The sequence below is a fragment of the Aquila chrysaetos genome, chromosome 19 (genome assembly GCF_900496995.4).
Source record: "Aquila chrysaetos chrysaetos chromosome 19, bAquChr1.4, whole genome shotgun sequence".
NCBI classification, from domain to species: Eukaryota; Metazoa; Chordata; class Aves; order Accipitriformes; family Accipitridae; genus Aquila; species Aquila chrysaetos.
The window spans coordinates 11,332,525-11,356,966 of NC_044022.1; the positions used below are offsets into that span (position 1 = coordinate 11,332,525).

A 24,442-nucleotide genomic window follows, 5' to 3' on the forward strand; every position below is an offset into this window, starting at 1 on the left:
AGGACAAAGCTCTTGTATAAATATCTTGTAAAAAAGGAAAAACAAAGGAAAAAAAAGCCTCATCGTACTGCTAAACCAATGCTAAATCTTAAGAGACAGAATGATAGTTTCACCTTTTATACTGTTTATATTGCTAATTTAAAAATACCTATGGCCATTGCAATGTTTAGATTAAAAAATTAAAAAATTACTTTTCTATGCAATAGTTTTATTGCTGTTTCCATGCTCTGTCCTTTCACTCCTGCTTAGAGCACCTCATTTCACCACTGTTCTCACTAAAATCCTGGGACCTTCCCTGGAGTAAGGAGCAGGATGATATTAGCAGAAAGGTACCAGAATGTGACTGTGCCACCAAAATGGGAGCTGGCCTTCTTGGAAGAGCTCTTCTTGGAAGAGCTTTGCCTTCCAATGGTTGCTTCTAATGTCATTTGTACTGTAGGAAAACGGAAATGGCAACAGAACAAATTCCTGTTACTTTTGCTTTCTCCTCCAGACCCACTGAGAGGTTTGCTTAATTATGAATGCCCCCTGAAGTCCGAGGGTGAAAACTTCCTGCAAGTGGCAACGAAGAAATAGGCTCTGTGGGGCAAAGTAGATCAGAGATGGCTCTCTGAATTACTTGAAAGATACACTGATGTAGGTTTTTTGCCAGGACAGAGAAAATGCAGTGAGTGCAACATCATGGACACTAATGAGTTGTTTTCTTCTAAAGATACAAATATCAGAAACCCTCTCAATAACAGTGCTCTTCACTGCAATTTGGTGACTTAAGTCAGGATTATTACTATTTCTTGCCTCTATATGTAAAAATTGCAAGAAAGGGCAAAACTCCAAGTATAAGATTTTGCTTAAATACATTTGCTCGTACATCTTGCAATGGAGCTTATTAGCCATCATCAAATTTTCCTCTTTTTTTATTGCACTTTTTTTGTATGGGGAAGACACTTAACTTCATTAAAAATTATAAAATTAATCCAATAGGCATCACTGGGGAACAGAGCAAGCTGGGATTCTGATCTCTATTCTCAAGGCTTTATTTTTACTTTTAAAACAGATATTCTGGTTTTAGACAGAATAATCCAGGTAACCAAAACTAAGTATGCCTCCCAGGATCAGCTGAAAGAACAACTCGCTAACATTCATTGCCAGGCTCTCTTTTCACTGATCTTCTTTTGACCCCTGACTTTTACATTCTTTGCTAAGCAGTGGCCCACTCTCTGCCTTTTTACCTTGTAAATGTTATTTTTAGTTGACAGAAAACCCAACAAGCTCTGAAGGATCTGACCTGCTTGAGAAATATCCAGGCTATAAGCTCTGACACTGAATGGATAATGGGGTGGTAATTCAAGCCTTGTTATGCCTACAGTGAAGGGAAGAATATTATGTGAAGTCATACAGTATGATCTACACCATCAGTCAAACAGGATAATGTTTACAATATGCATAAAATGTTACAGATCACATTCTAGTTTTCAAATCATTTTATATCACAGAAAGAAATGACCTTGTAAAATCTTGGTAAGTGAAACTCCTGACTATAATCCTGTTCTTGTAAATATCAACAGATGACCCCACAACTATGCAGGGCTTTTTGTTTTCTCCACTGCCCCTCACTTTAAAAGAATAGAGGTCAAACTCAGTAATTTCACATCAATCATTTTTATCCTCAAACCTCCATTATTCACCAGCTGTCTCTATATCTTCTCTACATCAAACATAACTAACACCTGTTTCTAGCTCCTATAGTGCTTTGCTGAAATGATTGCCTCTGTGGGTAACACGCTGATTATGGGCAAGACCAGCCATTCTGGCAGGAGAAGAGAAACACGTGAAAAAAAATCAAACCTGGTTCCTCTGCATCTCTCCTCACTGTGAAGGTCGCTTGCCTTCAGAATGATCTGGGAAGGTCTTTGGATGCCAGTGTTGCCAGCTGGAGGACAGCTAGCCAGCAGAGGAAATACCCGTTCTTCTCTCTGAATTGCCAGAACAATGCTCAAAAGCATATAGGGCACAGACCTCACCATGGTGACCCAAGCATACATTACCTTTGCCTATTTCTGTACCTTTCTAGAAACAGGAACACAACATTGAGTAAACAATACAGCCCAGATAATTAGAAAGACCACAAGCTAGAATCACTACATCAATGATATTGGTTAAAAACTAAAAAAATCTATGAAGTCCTTTGAAAACTGAACAATATAGGGTACACCAAAGAGTGGTGTACAGAAATGCTTACTTTATGATACAACACAACTTGCACAAGGAAGCTTCACTCATGGGAAAAGTCTATTTTTTGTGAAGATTCATGGATTTCCACAGCACAAACCCTTTGAAAAACACTAGTGGAAGACGTCCTCTGGAATAAATAAATTTTGACTCTGTAAGTAATTTGGGTGCTCAGCTCTAACATTTTTTTCTAGTTTTCCTCTTACTCAGAGGGAATCTGTAAATATCATACCCTTTTTTTTGTACACACAAATCCAATTTTATAGAAATCATGAGAAACTAGAGAACGCAAGAAGTTTTGGTGGAAAAATTTTTATGTATCCTTATAGATGACTACTGTGTAATGACTCTGATTCTTTTCCCACAGAGCTTGGTGTGAATTATCAGTTCACTGATCTACAAAACCAGGGTAAGAAGAGAACTGGGATATACATCAGAATAACATATTAAGTTCACAACAAACAGCTTTGACAGTGAACGATGATCTGGGAATTCCTTCCACAATAAGCTCCTTATACTCTGGTCTCTGAAAATATCAAGGACAGAACTTGATAAAAAACTTAATGGTCCCATTGGAAGAAATTATTCTATTAGATTTACCCTTATTTTCCCAAGCTTGTTTCAAGTCAATGAAAAACACGTCCAAAAACAAGAATAGGGAATATCCCATCCTGTGTAAGGTCTGCCAAAATTTTGTATAAGCCAGCATGCATTACCAAAATAAGTCTTCCTTCAACACTACATTTCTAACTAAGGCACCACACTGGATATACCCTTGAAAAGCCAAGGTAACGTTGTCAGCTGTAGTACCACACTGAAACAAAGCAATGAAAGAATGGCAATTTTAGGGATTTACCTCAGGAAAACAAGGACTAGATGAAGTCACTGAGATCAAGATGGTAGTTTATAAAGCCCATGCATGCATAGACTCCCATCACAATGGCTCTTTACCTTATTCACATAAACTCATGTTTCGTCAAGAAAAAGTTCCCTCCACCACAGAGCCCTCACTTCTAGGGTAAATCTCTTTCAAGTATTGCACAATTATATACAACAGGAGAATCCATACAATGTTGACAGGGCACCGTTAGGATGCCTTTTGCACCCCAAACACTCTCTAGGGCACTCCTCCCTTGCAAGGGATGGAAACTAAAATCCATAGCTTCACTCACATTGTACTCTGCACTTCACACAAGTTGCTAGAATGATCAGAAAATTACATCTGCATCACCTGCTTCACTGATGCACTTCCCGCATTTCCCACCTCATGTTAATACAAACACAGTAAAGAATGGATAAAGAACTGGCACCTTAATTGGTGTAAAGAGTTAGTTCATGTCACTAGCTGTCACTTTGCAAAGAACCACCAGATATCACCACATGGACCTTTTTGCCTTCCTCTCCAGAACATAAAGAATTCCTCCTAAAAGTCAAACCAGAGTTGTTACTTTACTCCATAAAAAGAATAGAGACTTGAATAATGAAATAGAGAATCCCAGATTCATATCTATAAATGTTAACCATAATTGCAATAGAGGATAGCTCTGGATTTCATCAGGTTGGTGAACAACCATCACCAATCTCTAAAATGCACCAACGAATCTATTCACAATTGGTTTTTATTATTTGGCTACATTTAATTCTGCCACTCTCTTCTGGCTGGACTCAAAGTGTCGCACCAGACACTCATGACCTGAACAGGTTTCACTCATACTGTTGGCTGCAGGACAGGACAGCCAAATGCTCTTAGTTAAAACAGTCACAGAAACAATGACGACGACAACTCATTTTTTAGTCCTACCTGTCACTTGCCTTTGCATCAAACAGCTTCAAGGTACAAAAAGTAGAAAAAGCTTTTAGTGTACCTTTAAGACAATATTGCCCCTACTTCCTTCCTCATTACCTCTTAGAGTGGAGAACTCATTCATGTTCATCACTATTCAAACTTGTTTATGATACCTACATGTCTAAAACAGAAAAACAGAGAGGCATGCAAGCCACAGGATTTGCATAGTACAAGATCTCCAGGTGTTGCCCTCTAGAAACACAGATTACTGCAAGTGGCAAGGCAGATGAGTCAGGGGTGATCCACAATGGCCAGAAGACTGGCCATGAGAAGGTCTTCTAATGACAACACATTTACGAAGGCAGGCCTTGCTAAGCAGACAAGTAGCACTCTCTTAACCATCTTTGAAAACACCACCTTTGAAGAAAAAAACTCATTAATTCACACCAATTACTACACAGCAGTTTTGGAAGGATACCTACCGCGGTAGGAGGAGGAAACAGTAAGGACAGCTGGGTAGTGCCATGAGAGAAACTCAATCTTTGTTGTGATAAGAGCCTTTGCCCTCAATCCCATGTTCCTTCTTGAATATGTCAGTCTTTTACAACATTATATAGAAATGAATACCACTGAAAAGGAAGGAAGGAAGGAGACACACATGATGTGTAACATGGTACTGCCCGGTGGGCATAAAAGAAACACACATCAGGCATTTCCCATTCTCCTCCATCCAGTGATATGCATGAATCCTAATACTGCACCAGCACTGAGAATAAATCATGCCAATTAGCCAATAGGTACTGGTTGAACACTGCAGGAGTGTAGCATGGAACCCAATAAGGAAGAGTTTCAAATTAAAATCCACTACCCTGCTCATGTGTAGGGTCATGAGCAACAGAGAGACCAGTCCGTGGATCGCTCTGACAGGTGGATTTCATCTGCATGAGTGAAGTGATGGATATGCACTCTGTAATGAACATGACCCTGGTGATGTGATGGCAGGGAACCATTGCTAGTCCTATGCTACAAGAAGAAGTCTGATTTAGATTACTCCACTTTCTGTCAGCGTTAGAAGTGTGAAAATATACGGTCTGGTTCTCCATACACTCACATCAATTTTATGCAGCTGTTACTACATTTCAGTGAAAAAACTCCTGATTTATAATCATTGTAAGTAGGAGGAGGACTAAGACTAAAATATCTCTAGTGAAATAGGTGTTCAAAGAGTTTAGTGAATAATTTGATATGAATAATTCATTTGAAAAAATTGATATTCTTCCCTATTCCTGAACAGCCCAAGAATAGAGTGTGAATGTTTAACATTTATATGCTACTTGCAATTATTTGTGAACTACATCAAGTAATTTGTGGTCTACACATAACTCAAATAGGAAATTATGATTATTAAATAAAAAATACAATTTACAACTCCCATAGCAAATTATGTCTTTTGACTAATTTATGTAATGAGCTTAGCTAGTCATGGACTTCACGGATTTCAAACTGCATGTTCGATATTTGCAATTATCTGGGCAGGAAGCAGTTACGTAAGTCATCTGATCAGTAACAGAAACATTACCATGTGGGATGCAGTCAAAACAGCAAAACCAGTGTATTCTACAATTTCAAACAATTCAGAAAATACTGAAGCATGCAGTCAAAATTTACAGCTGAGTCTTTTCTGTTCAAAAGCTCAGGGGTAGGAAGCTTTTCCCCTCTTCAGTAAGCACTACTGTCTATAGACATACAAGGAAGAGGTGGTATGAATGTGAGGTATTGCTTGTTCTTTATTTTTGTCCAGAACATTAAGTGTGTTGCTTAATGTTTTTAATAGGTAAGCAGCACTGATGTGTTGCCTGAGGTTTGTCACTGGGGCTGGAGAGGGAATGGGGTGCAGCAGGAGAACAAGCAGCTCAGCACATGTGAAAGAAAGGCTCGGGAAAGGTATGGACATGGACAGCCAGTCGAGACAGCTTGAAAGAAGATTTGGTCCAATTTTCAGTTTGGGTAGGATTTCCCCTATTCCCCGTTTTGAAAAATGATTGAAGGTAAGATCTGAAAAACTAAATGCTTTTGATCACATCACCCTAATGATAGTTGCCCACCCCCAGTTAGAGCAAACTGGGGCCTCGCTGAAACATATGGGAGCTTGGTCTTTAGCTGGCATGGAACCAGGATTTCACTCTTGATCCTTACAATCATGGTTGTGCTCTTTCTCTTTGGTCTTCTTAAACTGACTTGCTAGGCCCTCTTCCTTCTTACTGCTTTATGTCTCATCCCCATTACTTGTATCTAGCCAAGTGAACAAACCTGAAATAAGCCCAAATTTGACACAAACTAACTTCCACTGGTTACTAGTGCTCATTATAATAGGCTGTCTCTTGTTGTTGGTGTTGCATATTCTGCAGAAAAAAGTGAGAGGGATTAAAGAGCACCATAAAGCATGCTTAGAGCAAACAGTGCACTGCTAGGATATATATGACAGCAGCTAAAGTGATTCCTAAAAAGTTTGCCCTAGCTTTGGCACAGTAAAGCATGACTGTGTCAGCAATGGGCATTTCCTTACTATGGGAAAGCAGCTCCACTAAACTGCAGTGCTGTCTGCCACTTCTAGGTTGCCTGAAACACTGAGAAGGAGATAGCAATCTATTAGAAACTTAGAATAAAAAATAAGTGCTTTGAAAATATACCCAGATAATAGATCAGCCTCTCCTATTATCAATTGCCTTCTACCTTTAAGAACCCCATGAGTTCTGGATATGTTTTTCTTTATAAGTAATATTTTTACTGTTGTCATTTTCCCTCTCTCACCTCCTTACTATTTTATTCAGCCATGAAGGTGGCAATTTTTAAATCTGAGAGGTACTGAATGTTAAGGACCAAAAATTCATATTCAATCACTGAAATAACTGGCCTGATTTTCCCCTGCAAATACAAATCTTCTTTTGCTGCGGATGGAAATAAATCTGATGATACTCCTATTCCCATCTGTGTAACACAGTTAAGACTACTGAGGTTTGTGGTATTATGTGCAGGTTAAATGGGTGAGTTAAGAGTGAGTCTTGTTACCTGCACAGTGGTAATGATGTCTCCTCTGCGGTCACTGATGTAGACAGGTACCTCCCTAGTTATTTCCTGCACAGAAATATGGCTCCACCTGCACTTGCAAGTCCTCCCTTCAACTCACTTCATCCCCTTTGTGAATCTATTTCATCAGAGCCTGCTGTAATCCCTTATCATGAGCACAAATTTGAGAAGTGGGATGCTGGTTGCTCCGCGGGCCATCCCTTCTCTCCCACTCACATGCGCCCTGTTGCTGTAAGACTCCACAGGCCACACTCCCTCAGTCTGTTACCTTCTCTTTTGCTTTGAAGAAAACTGGCAAGTCTCCCAGAGGAAAAAGGCAAGTTTTGTTTGCCTTAAACAATAAAGACAACACAATGGTAAATACTGCCAATTTTAACACAGAACTAGTACCTTCACTTCTGTTTTCCTGACAATTTGAATGAAAAGCAAATTATGTTCTGCCTGTGAATCAAAAACTCTCCTACTTGACTGAATGATACCATGATAAAGAAAATACTGGTGAGTTTGAAGGCAGTACTGAAATGCATAATGCTAGAAACACAAACTTTTTTTTTTCTAAATAAGAAGGTGCTTTAACAAAAAGTACTCTAATGAAGTTGCTTTAATGAAGGACTAATTGCTTCCAGGTGCTGACACTTTAAAAGAGATGTTACAAGCGGCTTCTTATTCAGAAATCAGCAGCCAAGATCAATAAACAAAACATAAAATGTAGGCATATTATTGATGTAGATAATGTAGGCATAATACTGCTATAAAGGGTTGAATTTGGTGAAGAAAGCTGATGAAATAGAATAGCTGATGTTAATTCTACTGAGGCTGACTTCAAGTAGCTAGTGTTCAACCAGTTTGGTTTTCATATGGCCTTGAAAGATACGCCAACTATAGCTGCTAAATCCATATTGCAATTAGAAATGGTTACCTTTGTTGATCAAAAAAATATGAAATGGAAGAAAAGAAAAATAACATACCATGTTCACACACAAAACAAAAAAGAGCTATATCAGGGACATCAGGGAAGGTGGAATACTATAACAACACATTTTATATTGTTATACTATTCCACCCACCTTAATGGAGAACCCTTCGGTGTGGCTACGCCATAGCCTTTCGAATCCAGATTTCCTCCCACTTTCATGGTGTCACATGGCTTTCGTTGCTCAATGTATTCATTCATGGTGGACTCCAGCAGGAAGGCAAACTTGCCCTTGGATTTGCGGACACGAGCTACTCCCTCTGCAGTAGTCCTAGTGAACACTGATGGCTCAGCTGATTTCATGTAGGTCCACATCTTTTCATACACTGCTATTTTTGATCTCTGGAGAAAATTAAAAAGAAGTTAGAACAAAAGAATGTTGCAACATTTCAGAATGGCACTGTTCAAAAAACCAATCATACTTAATTTATCAAATAACTGGGGTTGGGAAAATCATACTTGGATAAGGATTTTCTTTGAATTCCATGATTATTTTAAAAGGAACAAGAAATAACAATATCAATACTATAAAATCAGATATTATTTTTAGGTCCAGTTAGTCTCTAGCAGTCACAATAAAAAACTACAAAGCTAAGACCTGAATTTACTGTTAGATAAAGGCAGTGCACACAAAGTGATGTAAAGTGTGTTTTAGGGGAATTATATATGAAACTGATATCCACAATAAACCTGTATGGGAAAGAGAAAAAAAAAAATAATCTCCCCATAAATACTGAGCTGAACCTTGAAGCATTTCTCAGTTGTAATACCCACTTCTTACACCATCAAAATGACAATAGCTTAAGTAAGATTTCAGCTTTTGTAATTCAGAGTCCAGAATTCATTCAATTTACATTCAGAGAGGCTGCACAACATTACATGACATGGTTCACAGTAAAAGATGGAAACAGCAACTTGGACCAAATATGCTCTTAAAGGAAACTAAATGCCCTAAGCATTTGTCTTAAAGAAGTGTTAGGTATGTTTTTAGAACTGCAGTATCAGTGGATTTATTTTAGACTCTGATCCTGCCAGTAATTGAGTAAGAAATGTGCTTGCTCAAAGAATATGCAAGAATTCGTGGCTTAGAGTGCATTAGTTGGAAATTTTCCTGTCTGGGAATGCATGGTGTAACCCCCCCCCCAACCCCCCCAAAAAAATTTTCATTGAAAGGAAGGAAGAAAATGTTGTCAGGCTGAGAAGCTTCCCATGCTCATTAGATTCACTCAACAACTCCTTTGCTTCCTCCAGCAACAGGGATACACACATGTAAACCAGCAGTGCGACAGCTGAACACTATACAGTGTTTTTATTTAGTAACAGATGGCACTTGTCTTCTCTTATGCATGCTGCAAAAAGGACTTTCTAACCCAGTGCTCAAGTCAGCTTTAATTTGAGTCAACAGGAGTTTCTAGCTAAGCAAGATTTGGTCTATGAGCCCATTCCACACTGTATTGAGCACTCCAGGAAAATATTCATTATCATAAAGCCCCAAAACAAAGGGCCTTAGAATATTTAAACAAATATCAAGTACTATAATCTAGGTATTATTTAAATTGAAAATGGCTTTAAAAAGCCTGCAAATGAGCCTTTGTATAGGTAACAGTAATTTCCCTGAAGCACTTCTTTTTACCAATTACTGAATGATTGTATTACTTAGAAAATAATTTGTTAGGGAGTTAGGTCTAAATTGAAAATAAGTGGCATTTAACCAGAAATGTTCAATAAAAATACCACACAGCAGAACATCATAAATTATCCTTGCTTCTTTAGCTTGTCTATATGCATAATTTTATCTTTCTGTTAAATATAATAAAATATAAATCAACAACAGGGGCGTATGTCTATAATCACATTCTGCCTTGTCACCCTCTCCTTCCACTGTAGTCACAGCTACTTTTCATTTACATAATAGTGGCTGAGAGCAGAGCATAAGCTAATGTATTCTTTTTGCTTTACACTGATGTAATTTCATAGATTTAATTTACAGAAAGAAAAAAATAGAAGACAGCAGTAATGAATCAGGCATCATTTGAAGAATATTTACTTGCCTTTGTCTGCCCTCACTTCCAATAATTTATAACATCTTAACACCCACATCATCAGATTCTTTATAAAGTAAACATATAATAGGTCACTTTCCTTCAAAACTAAAACCATGCAACACATAAAATAGCTCTATTAGTAAGAGGAAGTAATGCCCTAAATCAATTGGAAAAGGTTGCATTTAAATCTATTTTTTCAGGATCTAGTTTCCTTTGCTCATCGAGACACAAAAAAATATGGAAAGTCTAACAAGGCATCTGCTCTGTAAGAACATTTTCTTCTCCCAAACTTTCATTTGTTAACATTCAATTTTTGCATGTCGACTCAGAGTGAAAATTGAAGAGCAAACCAACAGATATTCCTTATTATCATATGAGGAAACATTGCAGCTTTCCCCTGCAGTCAGCCAAGCTAGGATAATTTTCACTTAGGGCTTTTCTCAGTAGGACTGCTAAAACTAAGTTCTTTCCCTTTTAAGCAAGCTGCTCAGAAAATGCAACTCTCATTGCATCCAGAACAGAAAATAAGAGTAAATAGCTAATAGTATCAAAGTCTTTTTCTTTATGTTGGCTTAAAGTTACTTTTCCCTTTTCTGTTTTCAATCTGCAATCAAAGGAGACTGAATAGCTGTTCAGAGTTTCTGATATTTTGATCAGAAATGATCAAATGATGCGAAAATGTCCTGAAGGCTCATCTTCAGCCAGATAGTAATCCCTGACAGAGAAGTTACACAGGACTCTACTCCCAAAAGTGATGATGTTTGCTTCCAACCACACAAAACGTTAGACTTGGCAAAGAAGTCTCCTCATACTATTGTTTCAGGCTAGGTCTTAATTTATGTAATATGAAAATAGTGTTTGTGCAAATATTGTCTGTCAATAATATTTTATCTTTGTCCCTGTTTTGTGAAAAATATTTGTAGAAATAGCGCATACAATATCATTAACAATCACTAGTGTTGCAGAGATTAGAAATCATTCGATAACAGAGGCTCAATTGCACCATTTAAAAAAAAGTGATCAACAGTCTAAATCTTGATAAAGCTTCAAATTTTGCATGTGCAACTATATATTTAGCATTTGTAGTTACTTCTAATGTTTCCCTTTGTATTTTGAAATAAAGGAAAAAATATAAAGAGAACATTGATTTTCCTTCTTTTTTCTCTTAACCCTTTAAGATTAAAGTGTTTGTCATTATAGATGGACAAAGAATCTTCTCTTTAAGGAGAGATCTTGAATGAAATATTGATTGAAACAAAAAAGTATCTGTGTTTACAGGATGATTTAAAAGAGTCATGAAATTTTTGTGACCAAGACTGTTTTTATGTCAAAAGACCTGACCTCATTGCTTCAAAACAATGGCTTGTACAAGTGTTTTGAAACTCTTAAGAAAACAACCCTATTCCTTTGTTCTTTACTATTTCCTTGGGAATTAGTTTTTGTATCATCACCTAAAAAGTTGCAAGTACTGGATACTCTTGAAAATGCAACAAGTTAATAAATCCAAAGTTAAATAAATCTGCCTGGTCCTCAGCATCATGTTTTTAACTACCATCACAGCTTCATTCCAGTTGAAAGAACTATTCATACGCATATATTGTGGTTACCACCTCAGCTTGTGATGGACTGAAACTGGAATTCCCAGAATTAAATACCTAACTTTCCACAAATTGAGCTAAACAAGACCCTATGGGTTAAGCATGGATGAATATAAATAGTAAGTACTGATGGATTACACTTTTTTCAAGAAAATAGGAAATCTGGACATCTCAGGATCAAAATATTTTGATTCTCAGACAAGCCTCCTATATCTTAATGCCACCATTTTTGTAGACATCTGGTGTGAAATCAGGGCTTCTAGGGACCACAAGCTGAGTTTGGACCTCTTAGGGTAAAAAATATAGCTCCCAGAGAGCATCTGTAGTGTCATATTTAGGTGTATACCAACATCCTGACTATAGAAGAAAACAGGTGTAGTTAGAAACCTGTCACTGAACTGTATTCATTAAAAAATGAGGTACCAAGCACCCTAACCATTTCAGTGGGATCCCTCTAGAATTGATGCAGAGAAGAAGATACTTTAAAGGGTGATTTATTTCAACATAATACACTTGTCCCGTACAGGATGCACATGGGTGCTTTTCTTTCTCCAGTGTCTACAGAAATCTAGAAAACTAGCTTAGACTAAATTCCTTGGACAACTTCATTATGTGAAGGCTCAACCACTGTGTGTTGGTTAAGTGTCATTTATATCTTATAAGGCACCATCTTTTTACAGCTAATAGAAAATATTTGCAACTTCTTCTATGGGGGTAACTCTTGCAATATAAAGGTTATTTCACTACAGACCTTTTGGGGGTCACTCAGAAGCTGCCCTTGAATTGATACTGTCTATAGTTCACAAATCCCAACCACAATTTTGTTAATGATTCACTGCATTCAATTTGGCCAAACCGAAAACAGCCAAGGTGCATGGGAGCACCTAACATGGAACAGTCCCCTTTCAATTAGACAATAAGAAGAAATTATCACTACATCTTCCTTTCTTCTAAAAATGCCTCGAACTGCACCTTTCAGATAAATAATGCTCCTAAACTGTGTAATTTCCAAGGAAGGATTACTGGCTTACAGCATTCATTCAGGGCCATGTTCAAACACTAAACTCACACACATTTAGTCAGCTAGGCTTAACTTTCATCTGCTAGAGACATGAAATAAAGCAGGAGGGACTGTTTATTATGTACTCCTTGTGATGTCCAGGCTCCCTGTTTTCCAGCTGGCAAATGATGAGGATTACATACCAACCACACTAACACAGGAAAGCAAATGGAAATGAAGTAATCAATACAGACAGCACAGACATATGAATGGCTATTTAGGCTATTTCCTAATGCTCCAACTACATCCCCCTGAGATATACTTTCTTTTTATTATTCATCTGAAAGTCAGCAAATTAAAAAATGCATTTCCTGTCCACCACCCAAGACACTAAAGCAAAATACACGCATCCAAATCCGTAAGCAGAAACAAAACCTGCAAGACTCCATGTTATCATCATAGGCTTCCAATGTTGCACATCATTTCAGTACTAGCTTCACATGAATCAATTGCACAATGCTGCTTTAATTATCACTGGATTCAGTATCCCTCGGGGAACCTCTTTTGCCCAATGTGACAGGATCAATAAGTTTTCCACAAATTAAAATAACTGAGAACTCCAACAAATGGTGTTGTGGGGGTAAAAATGTAGCTAAAGTATTGCAGGAGTTACAAATTGTATTCCATATCATTGCAAAGTAACATTATTTCATACTCCCAAGCATCTTATAAGAGCAGTTGTTAGGGAGAGCTGCTCTAATGGACATGCTAACTTACTCTGAAGAACTCTTTGGTTGACCCCGAGTCCAGTGTCCCATAAGCAATTTCCGTTTGTTTGGCAAGGTCTTCTGCACTTTCTATGGGCGAGACCATTCGCTCAACAGTCAAGAAAGCAGCGAGGTTAGCAGTGTAGGATGAAATAATGATGAGCGTGAAGAACCACCAGACACCTCCAACAATGCGACCTGAGAGGGATCTAAACATGAATAAGATAATGCACATTTTCCTGTCTCTTAAGCCACGAAGAGAGAGAGAGAAAGAGAGAAGACACCATTATTGCTGAACATGTATCATTACGTAACAGTCAATGGGAGGGAGATCATTTGCATAAATACTAATAAATGCTTTTTCTCTGGAATCTTAATGCCTACAGTGCAGATTCCACTGTATTAATATGTATCAAGCACATACAGAAGTTTGAATTCTCTTGAACAGTAATCCCAGTTTCTTATTATTTCAGTAAATGCCTAAAACAGCAAAAATTTTGTCAAAAATACTGGGATAGGTAATCTCTTTTTGGAGACAAAGGTAAAGCATGGTAGCTGCAAATCAGTAGCTTTTTCTGTTTCCTCTTAAAAAAACCAGAGACAAAAGGTTTTGCACATGGATTATGTTGGCTCTAGGATTAAGATGTTCCTGTCACCCAAATTTATCAAACATTCTACAAGCTACTGCAATCATTTGAACTTTCACATTTTTGTTATTTAAGAAGCAAGCATTCTGTGGTAACAGAGATATTTATGTTAAGTAAAAAATTATATTTTCCATTTTAATACCTGTAATTTGATGAGAGGGTTGTTGAGGAGTAATTTATATCCAGTCTTAATCAGTATCAGTTTTATTGCAATAATAGCAGAGTTAGGCCAATGCTGAACACTCTCAAAATCTCACTGTAAATGGCTAAAATGAAGCATTCATGTTTGAAAGATTGGTTTATAATGTTTAATTAAGAAGTTGTAGTTACTGCACACCAAAGTTCCAGAACATCTTAAAAGGTTGAGAAATTCAGGACTGGGATCATATATTACACCTGAGGCACCTACTCTGTAAGGCACGGCTTAGCAATACAGTGTGGCTTCTCAGAAACAGATGGTCAAATATCCTCTGTCTCTCATAGACAGTGATACTCTGGAAGCAGTGCTGTAGAACTTGAGAGGGAACAGAAATGGGACATTCATTCATGCAAGACAAATATTCAGCACAATAGTGTGCATTTCATAATTGTAATACAATGGAACTAATTTAGCAACAACACAGCTCCTCTGAAGTCAACTCAGTGGAATTGCCCCTGTGTGTACCTGCTGTTTCTGAGAGCTGTTGATGGTTTATGCACATTGACATACGTAAAATAATACTGATGACTGAAATTCAAAGCAGATTCTCTGTTGCCCTTATCATAGCTATTAAAAAAATAAAAATGAAAAGGCTTCCTAAAGAATGAACTTCAAAACACTGCCAGGAAAATAAATGAAGGAAGATTCTATGCTTCAGTGTTGAAGATAAAATGCAAATGTAAAAAGATTTGACACAAACCTTGGGGAAATATCACATCCTTGTTGCATAAAGGCACCCAGGGAAAACCAGAGGCTGTTGAATATGCCAAACTCATTGGGAGGCTGGTCACTGGGTCCTTCTTTCCCATCCTCTGGTTCTTCTGTGTGCCACTCGTATGGGCTAAACCTGCTAACTAGGAACAGGACCACACTGACACCAATGTAGGCAAAGACTATGCACATCCAGATCTCATACGCCAAAGGGTCCAAGAAGGAAAACACTCCTGGTTTAGACTTCTGGGGCTTTTTGATCATAATGGATATCCCCAAACTCATAAAAGGCTTAGAAAAATCAATGACCTCTTCTCGTACCAAAGTGATGGTCAGAGGTGCAACAGCAATCTCTGCTTTCTATAAAGAAAAAAGAAATATAGATGTATAGATTAACTGGAGTTGGCTTATACACTCAGCTAAGCAACTAATTTCAAAGGCATATCATTAACATCAGGACACTGTGGCTTAAAAGTTCTTTATAACATCTTTCTGTTTCTTTTTATCACAGTCTGTATTTACTCAATATGCTTTTAGTAAAACATACATATTGCAGGTTTTTATTTTACGGAATTATAGAAATACTTAATTTTCCTGCTAAGCAGAAGACTCTTAAGTCTTATAGAGGTGGGCAGCAGTGTAGGTAGATCATTTTAGGTATTAATTTAGATTTAAAGTAAAGGAATTCAAGGAAGAATGAAAAATGAGAATGACTATTGTCACTGAATGTATAGAGTTTTTTTGTAAGATCCCAAAACCAGTCATTTATTATTATATTTTCATAAGACACAATCATTCTTCGAGGGAAACCAGCTCATAGACTCAAGGAAGTTCCAAATAGCATGAAGCAGCAAAGGTGATTAACTATTGCCCTGATGCCACAAAACTGCACACAGTTGTCTTGGGGGAAAGATAGTTCAATAGGAATGAATCAGATCTTAAACAGTGCAAAAAGGCAAGTATACAGAAAATAGCTGTGCAAATCATGCAGTGAAAGGATAAAAAGTGTGCTGAATCCATTCCCCTTAGAGACAGGAATAATTTTTAACATGGTTCTCTAGTATGTTTTCAGAATGAAGATGCCAGTCTTGAATGAATTGTTATTGACGATGATGTTGACGACAGCTGCTAACAATGATGTCTGCATGAACTATAAGGTACTGTAGCTGTGCTAATGGGTCATTTCTGTCATTAGGGACTCAACATTACATCAGGGTTTGCTCCTTGCTTTGCCTTGCCTAACAAGGCAAACATGCCTTGCCTTGTACACTAAAGCTGTCATTACAGAAGTACTTAAGATGGGAATTGTAAGAGGAACTGGGACAACAGATGCAGAAGCTGCTGAAACCTTTCTCCTGTTCATCATTGTGGTGCTGTATCTAGGTGGATTCACAGAGCAGAGCCCGTGCTCTGTGACCAGCTTGGACTTCTATACAGCTTATGGGCTAAGGAGGGTAACCTGAGCATATTTTGAGAAAGCTTTGTTTTGGTTGCAAATCAGGTAGACTCACAACCTGCCTTCTGCAGGGGCATGACTCTGCTTCAGGCCTCAATAGATGAGATAATCTGCCTGTATTCACCCCACCCCAGGCTCAGTCATCTTCACAGGCACAATTAAGAGTTTTTCATAAATCTCCATAATAGAACTGTTGTAGTTTTCTTTTCTAAATACTTAGTTGGCCCAAATTCATCTTATGGGGTAGCATTTTCAGCTATAGTACATAACCCATAGTTTAGCAAAGCATTTAAGCATGTTTGCCTTTTAGGATGCTCTTAAGAACATTCGTACTCAGTAAAATATACAAGGATATATTTAAATCCCATCAATTTCAATGAGATTAAAACGTACTGAAAATTAAGGATGTGCTTAAATATTTTAATCCAAGTGTTACATAAATAGCTTGTGTGATAAAGAAAAAAAGAATTGAAATGTAGGCTTTTTCGTCACCTCACACCTTTGAAACAGATAAATGCATTTAAAATAATATGGTTTTATTATTTTATACACTAAGTTATACCGAGCTATATGTATTTTATGGAATTTAATTTAAAACTAATTTTATGTAGTTAAAATTTAAACTATTTTGCTAGCTGTATAATTTTGAATAATTCAAAAGAACTGACTCATTTCAGTGCAATGGCCCCAAAATGCAAATTTGTATTAAAATTGCTATATATTAATCATCAGATTATATCTGTCATTCTGAAATAGTTGTGATGCAAACACTTATCATCAATTTTATGTAAAGATATTACAGTCTAACCAACACAATTAAAATCATAATTTTGCAAGCATATCAGCCAATATCTCTGGTGCTAATGTCTTGGGTAAACTTTATGATAACATTGCTAATTCTCTCAATTTTAATGTAAATTTTGTAATACAAGGCATTTTAAAAAATTTGGCTTCTTGTAGTCTTGTGTTTACACAAGTCTGACTGACATATTTTATGAAGATAGGTACTACATGAAGAAAAATAACATGTCTAAAATATATTTATAAATATCCTGAAAATTGTAACGTAAATTTCGTTTCTGTAGACTAAGGATTGTAGGATGGTTTGGGCTACTGGTATTGTTGCATATTTTTGTATTTCATCTCATTCACAAATTACTTTTTTCTAGAAGAATGGTTTCCTTCATTAGAGTCAATGTCTTTTGTATTTCTAAAATTCAGCTACTGTGAATCCCTAATGCAGAGTCCTTGAAATGAATAAACTGAAAGACTCAGGGAAACTGTGATCTATTACTGCTAATCTGTATTTGTCACATTGTAAGTGATAGACCTGGCCATTGGTCTTCAAAAGCGTTGGCTAATGTTTCATTTTTTGTGTCTGCAGATTGCTACTGAGATTAAAACAATGATCCTTGAGGGTTGCTAGTTTTTCCGATGTGAATTGTGGGGATTTTAAAGACCTAATTAGCACACTGCATACTGTGTGTGAAACACTGGATAAGATTCATTGTACCAAATTTAAATGCTCAAGGAGTACATGCAGAACTTGAACTATATCAGAACTAGCTGCCCACACTACTTTAAGGAGTTAAAGAGGAGAAATAGGAACTCAGCCTATTTCATTACGATAGTGATCTAATGTCAGATGATTCATAATGTAGATAAATCCATTTCATGCCAATGAAAGTAAAGCAACAGTACACAGCTAGGTCACAATTAGATGCCAAATAATTGGAAAAAGGGCAGCCTTCCCAATCTGATCATATTATATATTATTTTTGTAAGACCGCTGTGTGCCACATTAAGGCCTACATAAACTCTTTGTTGTTGAAAGCTAACGACAATAGCTGTGCATGATAATCATCAGTGTTTGTGCTTTACCCAGTTTATGTACACCATATAATTATGGATTTAAATGGTTAACAATATAACAATGGTGCAAACAAGTAATGATTTTGTTGTCAGTGAAATCTGTTTTGACAAAGTTTAATGATACTTCACACTTGAATCAATTGCATCTGTAACAGCATTTCAATCAAGGCTGCACCACTACCAAGTACAGATGGATTCTGGATCCTTCCAATATTATACAATGGGAAAAGATTAAGTCTGATGGTAAGAGACTTTTACTTTTCCAGAATATATTATTTTAACCTTGTGAATAAAATCTATGCTTGGTACAAGTTGTATGAAGGTGGTAAAGCTATTTGAGAAAAATCATGCAGGAAGTGATTTCAACTTCAGAAGCTCATGGCTTCTCAGATTTTAAACAGAAATGAGTTGTGACCTTTTGTGTTAAGCAGTGAAAGAATAGCATTCTGTGTCAGGAGAATGAATATTTAATTGGAGCTGACTGTTAGTGCATTTGGAAACACCTTGTTACAGGTGTTTAATGGTATTTCATCCCCAGCCAGCATTTCTCCTGTGAGCTGGATACCAAGGCCTGTCGAGTCCCACAGGGACTACTGCAGATATTTGGATACATCAGTACATCAGTACATCAGTGACGAATGACCAAGATTTCCCGGTAGTTTTTAATAGAGTGCTAAAACCAAAAACAAAACAGGAAAATACCCCCCCCCCCCCCCCCGACCTTCTGTACAGTCATAGCAAAACTGTACATCACAGCACTTTATACACTCTTTCCCCTGGGACATGATGGAAAAATCAACTACAGAGTTTAGGTAACAACCAAGCTGTTCTGTGCAGCATCTGAAGTGTCCAGATACCAGAACGACCAACGGTGCATATGGGTCTCGAGGGGACATGGGATAAAATTGGCACATGTCCACTCTCAGTAAGATGGATAGGGCTAAGCGGCATTGGTGGCACCGAGGCATTTGGGTACGGTGTAAAGAGCAGGAGAGGAAGTGGAGCCTTTTGTGCGGCACAGAAAAGGTCCAATCTCACTGGCCAGCACAAAACTCTGTTAATCCTGTAACGTGGTTGGGAATTAGAAGCTGTAAAATGTTTCCCAAACAGATCATCTTGTTAACTTGCTAATTCAGTTGCAAATTCTGTCCCAATCTTGGCTGCATATAAAAGCCTTGCTTGAACCACAGCCAACTACTCAGAGTACTTGTGTTTATGATTTGGGAATCTATCAGAGAAGATACATCCTCTTATAGCAGAGCTTTGCAGGAAAGTCTCTGGCTGACTGATTTTTCCGCTTTCTCTATGTGGAATAGGCCAGGGAACCTGATGCTCTGTAAATCACCTGGCAAGGACTCAAGGAAGTTGCAGGGAGGATGCTCTTCATGGATTCCCTACAGAAATCTTAAGCAGCAACCTTTTATAAGTTAACGGAAAGAATAATTTCCTTTAAAGCTACACCCATAAAAGTACATTAAACATGCCTGGAGTAGCTCTTGGCCTTAAGGCCAGCTAGCACAGGATAGTCTGTGTTGCTACCATGTAAGTCATTTAACCTCTAAACCAGCATGGCTGCATTCAAGCTGCTTATAGGGAATGGCCTCTCCCCCATCCTAGCGTCAGCTGGGCTCAGAAATTGTTTTGGACGGCAATTATGGGCCAAAAATATACCAGGGACCATTGCTGCAATTTAGCAGATTAGTCAGGCAAGTTCAAGTGCCCAGAGTTACTGCCTGGTGCCACTGATATCCTGGGATAGATATAGACTCAAGGAGCCTTCGGACAGTAGAGCAAATATACTGGGCAACACTGGACTTCTGTTAGCTCTTTCAATAAAAGCAGCTCTGAGAGCTTTGCTGCAGCTCATTCCCAGAGCTCAATCCCAGAATCCCAATCAGACTGCAGCCTTCTTAAACAGATAGTTGTGCAGGAGCTTTTAAATTTGGCCATCAAACATTTAAAGACCCTTCACCTCATTCTTTTCCACTACAAAAAAATGAAGTGTTGACCATGTATTCCTGGATGTCCTCTTCATGCAGGTGATTTGTAACAGGTTCCTTATGCCTGTGAGTTTTGTTGCTTTCAGCTATGTTAATAGCTGCAGGTCACATTCCAGTACTGGCATGAACCTCTGTGTGAGCTTCCTAACAGCACTGTATTTCAGTCCAGTACTAGGGCAGTTTGGGTTTGATGAGGTGAATTTTTCAAGATAAAAGGAAAAAAAAAACCAAACAAACAGAAAACTAAAGTGCAATTTCAAGTTTCCTCTATAATTTTCAACTAGATGATAGGCCACTGAAACTATGCATCTGAGCAAGGGAATTTTCTCACAATTTGTAAAATTTCTCAGATGATTTAAAAAATCTACTGGTGTAAAACAGTGCATAGCCATTGACATCCATGTGTTTGCTATTGCAATTAAAAGCCAGACAAGGATCCACCTCCATTATGATAAAGTAAGTCTGAAAAACCCCTTGGTTTCTAATATCCTGTGAGTTGAGCTGCCTCCAAGCCACTAAAGGGGATATACATGCTTGGTGATCATTCAGCTTTTCCACTCTTTAAAGACACAAGTGAGGTTGGTTCCTCCAAGAATTTCCAAGAACATACAGAGGTTTGTGAGGCTGATATAACCTTCCCATTCCCATGGGGAAATCAACAAAACTCTGGGGCGCTATTTCCCACACTCCTAGAGCACACAGTCTATTTTATGTTGAGGAGTCCCCTGAACTGATGCTAGTGGAGAAGACTTCAACAAAATATATCAGCTATACTTAGCTGACAGAAGGGAACAGAAATGGAGCTGCTAGAGAAGCCACTAGGCTTTTGCCACATCTGGCCCTAACTGTTACCGGAATTGAAAAAACTGCAACTGTGGATAGACCAACTGGTGTGCAGCAGTTTTTTACAGGCAGCTTGAGGCATGTTATGGGTTCATTGGCAGAAATGTTCTCAACTGAATAGTTTTAGGATTTTTTTTTTTTATTCCATCACTGAAATAAAAAGATTCTCTAAGAATTCTGATCTATTCTCAGTGCAGATGCTAGCAACTGCAGTCATCAGCAAGCACAGCTCTGAGTTTTGCTACTTTTGGGAACACCAAATATTGCAAATATTTCTTCGGGTTTGTTGGAACTATTTTCATTAAATATTACAACTTTATGTGTCAACAGAATTGTTAACTGTTATGCTATTCTGAGTAATCCTTTCCCAGATCACTGTATAATATAATGCTCTTAGTTGCTGAACTTACCAGTTTGCTCTTAAATTTTATTATTAATGTTCATCTTAAAAGTCTGTCTTAATTCTGAATTGCCTAGTTATGTACTTGTCTGTAGTGTTTTATTATATATGTTTAATATATGATGGTGGATTCTCCATTTCTTAAACTAGACCAAGAGTCCTATCCTCTTTAAAAGATCTGTCCACCATTCCATGAAAATGAACAAATGAGTGATATTCTTCCCAACTAAGTTTTATAATGTGTCAGGAATAGATGGTCTCTAACATTAGTTCTAACATTAATGAATTTTTAAGGGATGCGCAAACTATGGATGTTCCAATGTTACAAGGTACTAGTTGAATAAATAGTAGAATTTGTATGAAACTATTTGATTTTCTCTTTAAATTAAATGAAAGCACAGAGATCTGAAACAGAATTCTGTTTCTTTTCTGTGACCCTGAGGTTAAATAAAATGCACACATACTTCCTATTTTATGACTAACACTATGATAAATTAAATCCTGCTTCAAAAATTGGTATGCTTACCCCGTAAACAAGTTCTCCCACCATCCCATTCCAGATTTTTGTCTCTGGATCCCTTGCTCCATATTTTCCATCAGGAACAATGGCAATTTTGTACTTGATACCAATATGTTTTGCAATTTCTGACGCCAGATCTACACAGTATCCTTCAAACTTGTCATTCCCTTCAAACGTATCATGGTTTTTCTTGAACATAACATATGGGGCTTCCTATAATGAAAGAAGTAGAACTGTAAAGGAGAAGTATACCGAATATACTCTGAAAAGTAACATGTCATCTACTGACTTAAAAACACAAATTTTATCAGAAGTTCATGGATAGTATTAGCACATTTAAATTAAAATGTGTGAACAGAAATCCTTCTAGAAAGGTATAATATTTACACTGTAATTTGGCTTATACATTTCACAAGATTTATCAACCTTACAAATTATGAACACAAACACTATGTAAGAATGCACATAAATTTTACTTTGTTTTAAATGAAAGACTTTAGTGCAGTATATGCTAAATTTAAAGTGTGAATAGAGGTTTAACCCATACAATGCAAATGACTGTAAGATAATGCAAGGTATAATTTATGCTTTTGACTTCAGTAAGAAAGCATATCTTCTCACAAAATGTGGTTATTGTCTATGTAATTTCAGATGCACAGCCTGAATGATTTGCTTTCTTGGGGTTTAGAATGCATAGTTACTAAGAGGCTACGTACATTTGAGTGAGAATATAGAAATACGCTCCCAAGGAAACACATATCTTCCCCTTCAAATAAAGTGTGGATTCTGCAAGGTCTTTTAGGATGAAACTAAGCAATATGCATGGACAAGAATGGTATTAAGCTGACACTGACTTTACATGCTGCATGAAAAAGAAGTACCAAAATATTTTTGGATGGTGAGTGCCATTGAAAATGAGTAAAACCTGTCTCAAAAAGTGGGTCTTACATTCCCTGTGTAAATCACACTATCATAATAGTGAACATTATGTGACTGGGAAATCAAGGTCACATTTTTCTTTTTTGCTCTGTGTGGATTCAGACTTTAGCAATCATTATGTAAAACTATACTTTATGGTGGCATTTTAAATTACTTGACATAATCCATACTCATAGCCAGTTCCAGATAAAATACTTGTTACTAATATCACCCTTTGTTTGAACTTACATCACAAAATACTGGCAACTTAAGTTTTCTCTACGCTGGCCCTGGCAAATGTTGTTTTTTTGACACCAACCTTGGTAGTACTCTGCCCTATTCACATCTTTCCTACATACATAATTAGTACAAAAATAAAAAAAAAAGGGTAAAAGTGTAGTCTGAGAATGTCTGCTTCATTGAAATTACATCAACACCAGCTGTAAACAACAGCAATTTTGTAACCTCTATTAAGTGTTTATCAATGGAGGACATGTGGCATTACATGAACAATAGGGGGACTGAATAAACCAATTCCAAAATTTTTCATTGTGTCAGGTAAATTTTTCCTTTTGGATAGCAATATGTAGCTCCTATTAGCAGGGTGTGGATCCATCCAAGAGAAGAACTTGATAGGCAAGCCTGAACATTATCTTTAATTTACTATTATAAGGTGAAAAGGCAGAGAAATAGAAAAGAGAGAGATTCTACGTGGGAGGCACTATTCCCTTTACTTATGTAAGTTTACTCCCTGTGGTTACTCTGCCCAGGACCCACCTCTGTATAAGGCTGGCAGAACAGAGCTTTGTGTAATGTGAGTGGAGAAAGTTGTGTAGTTCGTTTACATCAGTGTGAGAGAAAAGGTCCCAGATTAAATTCAACACAGTTTGGGAATGGGGAAGTGCTAGTGTTTCCTTAAAGACAGAGTCAGGTTCCTAAGTATTGCAGGAATGTTTCACTCTCAGGTGTATTCCAGGAACACCTCTCCTCCCACCATCTCCTTCTGATGTTACTCTCCGCTACGGACATTCCTCTTTGGGCCACAATCCCTTAGCAGTAATTCAGTGTTGGAGGCCATTGATGCATTATGGCCATTACTTCAGCTAAGGAACCACAAAGCATAGAAAAGTGTCCACAATGATCACTTCCAAAGTCAAACTCTGTCTGACTACCTATGTCTTTCTACATATGTCATTGCACAAAAATGGTTAAAAATAAAGAGGTGAAAAATACTCTCTCTCCCGACTGTGATTTAGCCAACTGCCAGCTAGAAATAACAACCAAGTCTTGTCCAGTATCCTGCATTTGTGGACTCTCCGTACAAGCCTCAGTTAGCTACATTTGCTTGCTGCACCTCAAAAGCAATTTTGTTTTTCAAAGACCAGAGTTAG

General features: G+C 37.4%; 1 protein-coding gene across 10 annotated transcripts in view; it reads right to left on the bottom strand.

Annotated features, from left to right (window-relative positions):
• GRIA4 (glutamate ionotropic receptor AMPA type subunit 4) overlaps positions 1-24,442 on the bottom strand; it is a 239,553-nt gene that overhangs the window by 34,800 nt on the left and 180,311 nt on the right. For all 10 annotated transcript variants that reach the window (XR_003927502.1, XR_003927501.1, XM_030042306.2 and 7 more), the window contains exons 10-13: positions 22,140-22,346; positions 15,032-15,402; positions 13,496-13,694; positions 8,170-8,417 (exon numbers count right to left, since the gene is read on the bottom strand). Coding sequence is in view for 8 of the 10 variants with exons in the window: in XM_030042306.2 (XP_029898166.1) it covers positions 8,170-8,417; positions 13,496-13,694; positions 15,032-15,402; positions 22,140-22,346 (1,025 nt within the window). In the remaining 2 variants the exon portion in view is untranslated. The remainder of the gene's footprint in view (positions 1-8,169; positions 8,418-13,495; positions 13,695-15,031; positions 15,403-22,139; positions 22,347-24,442) is intronic.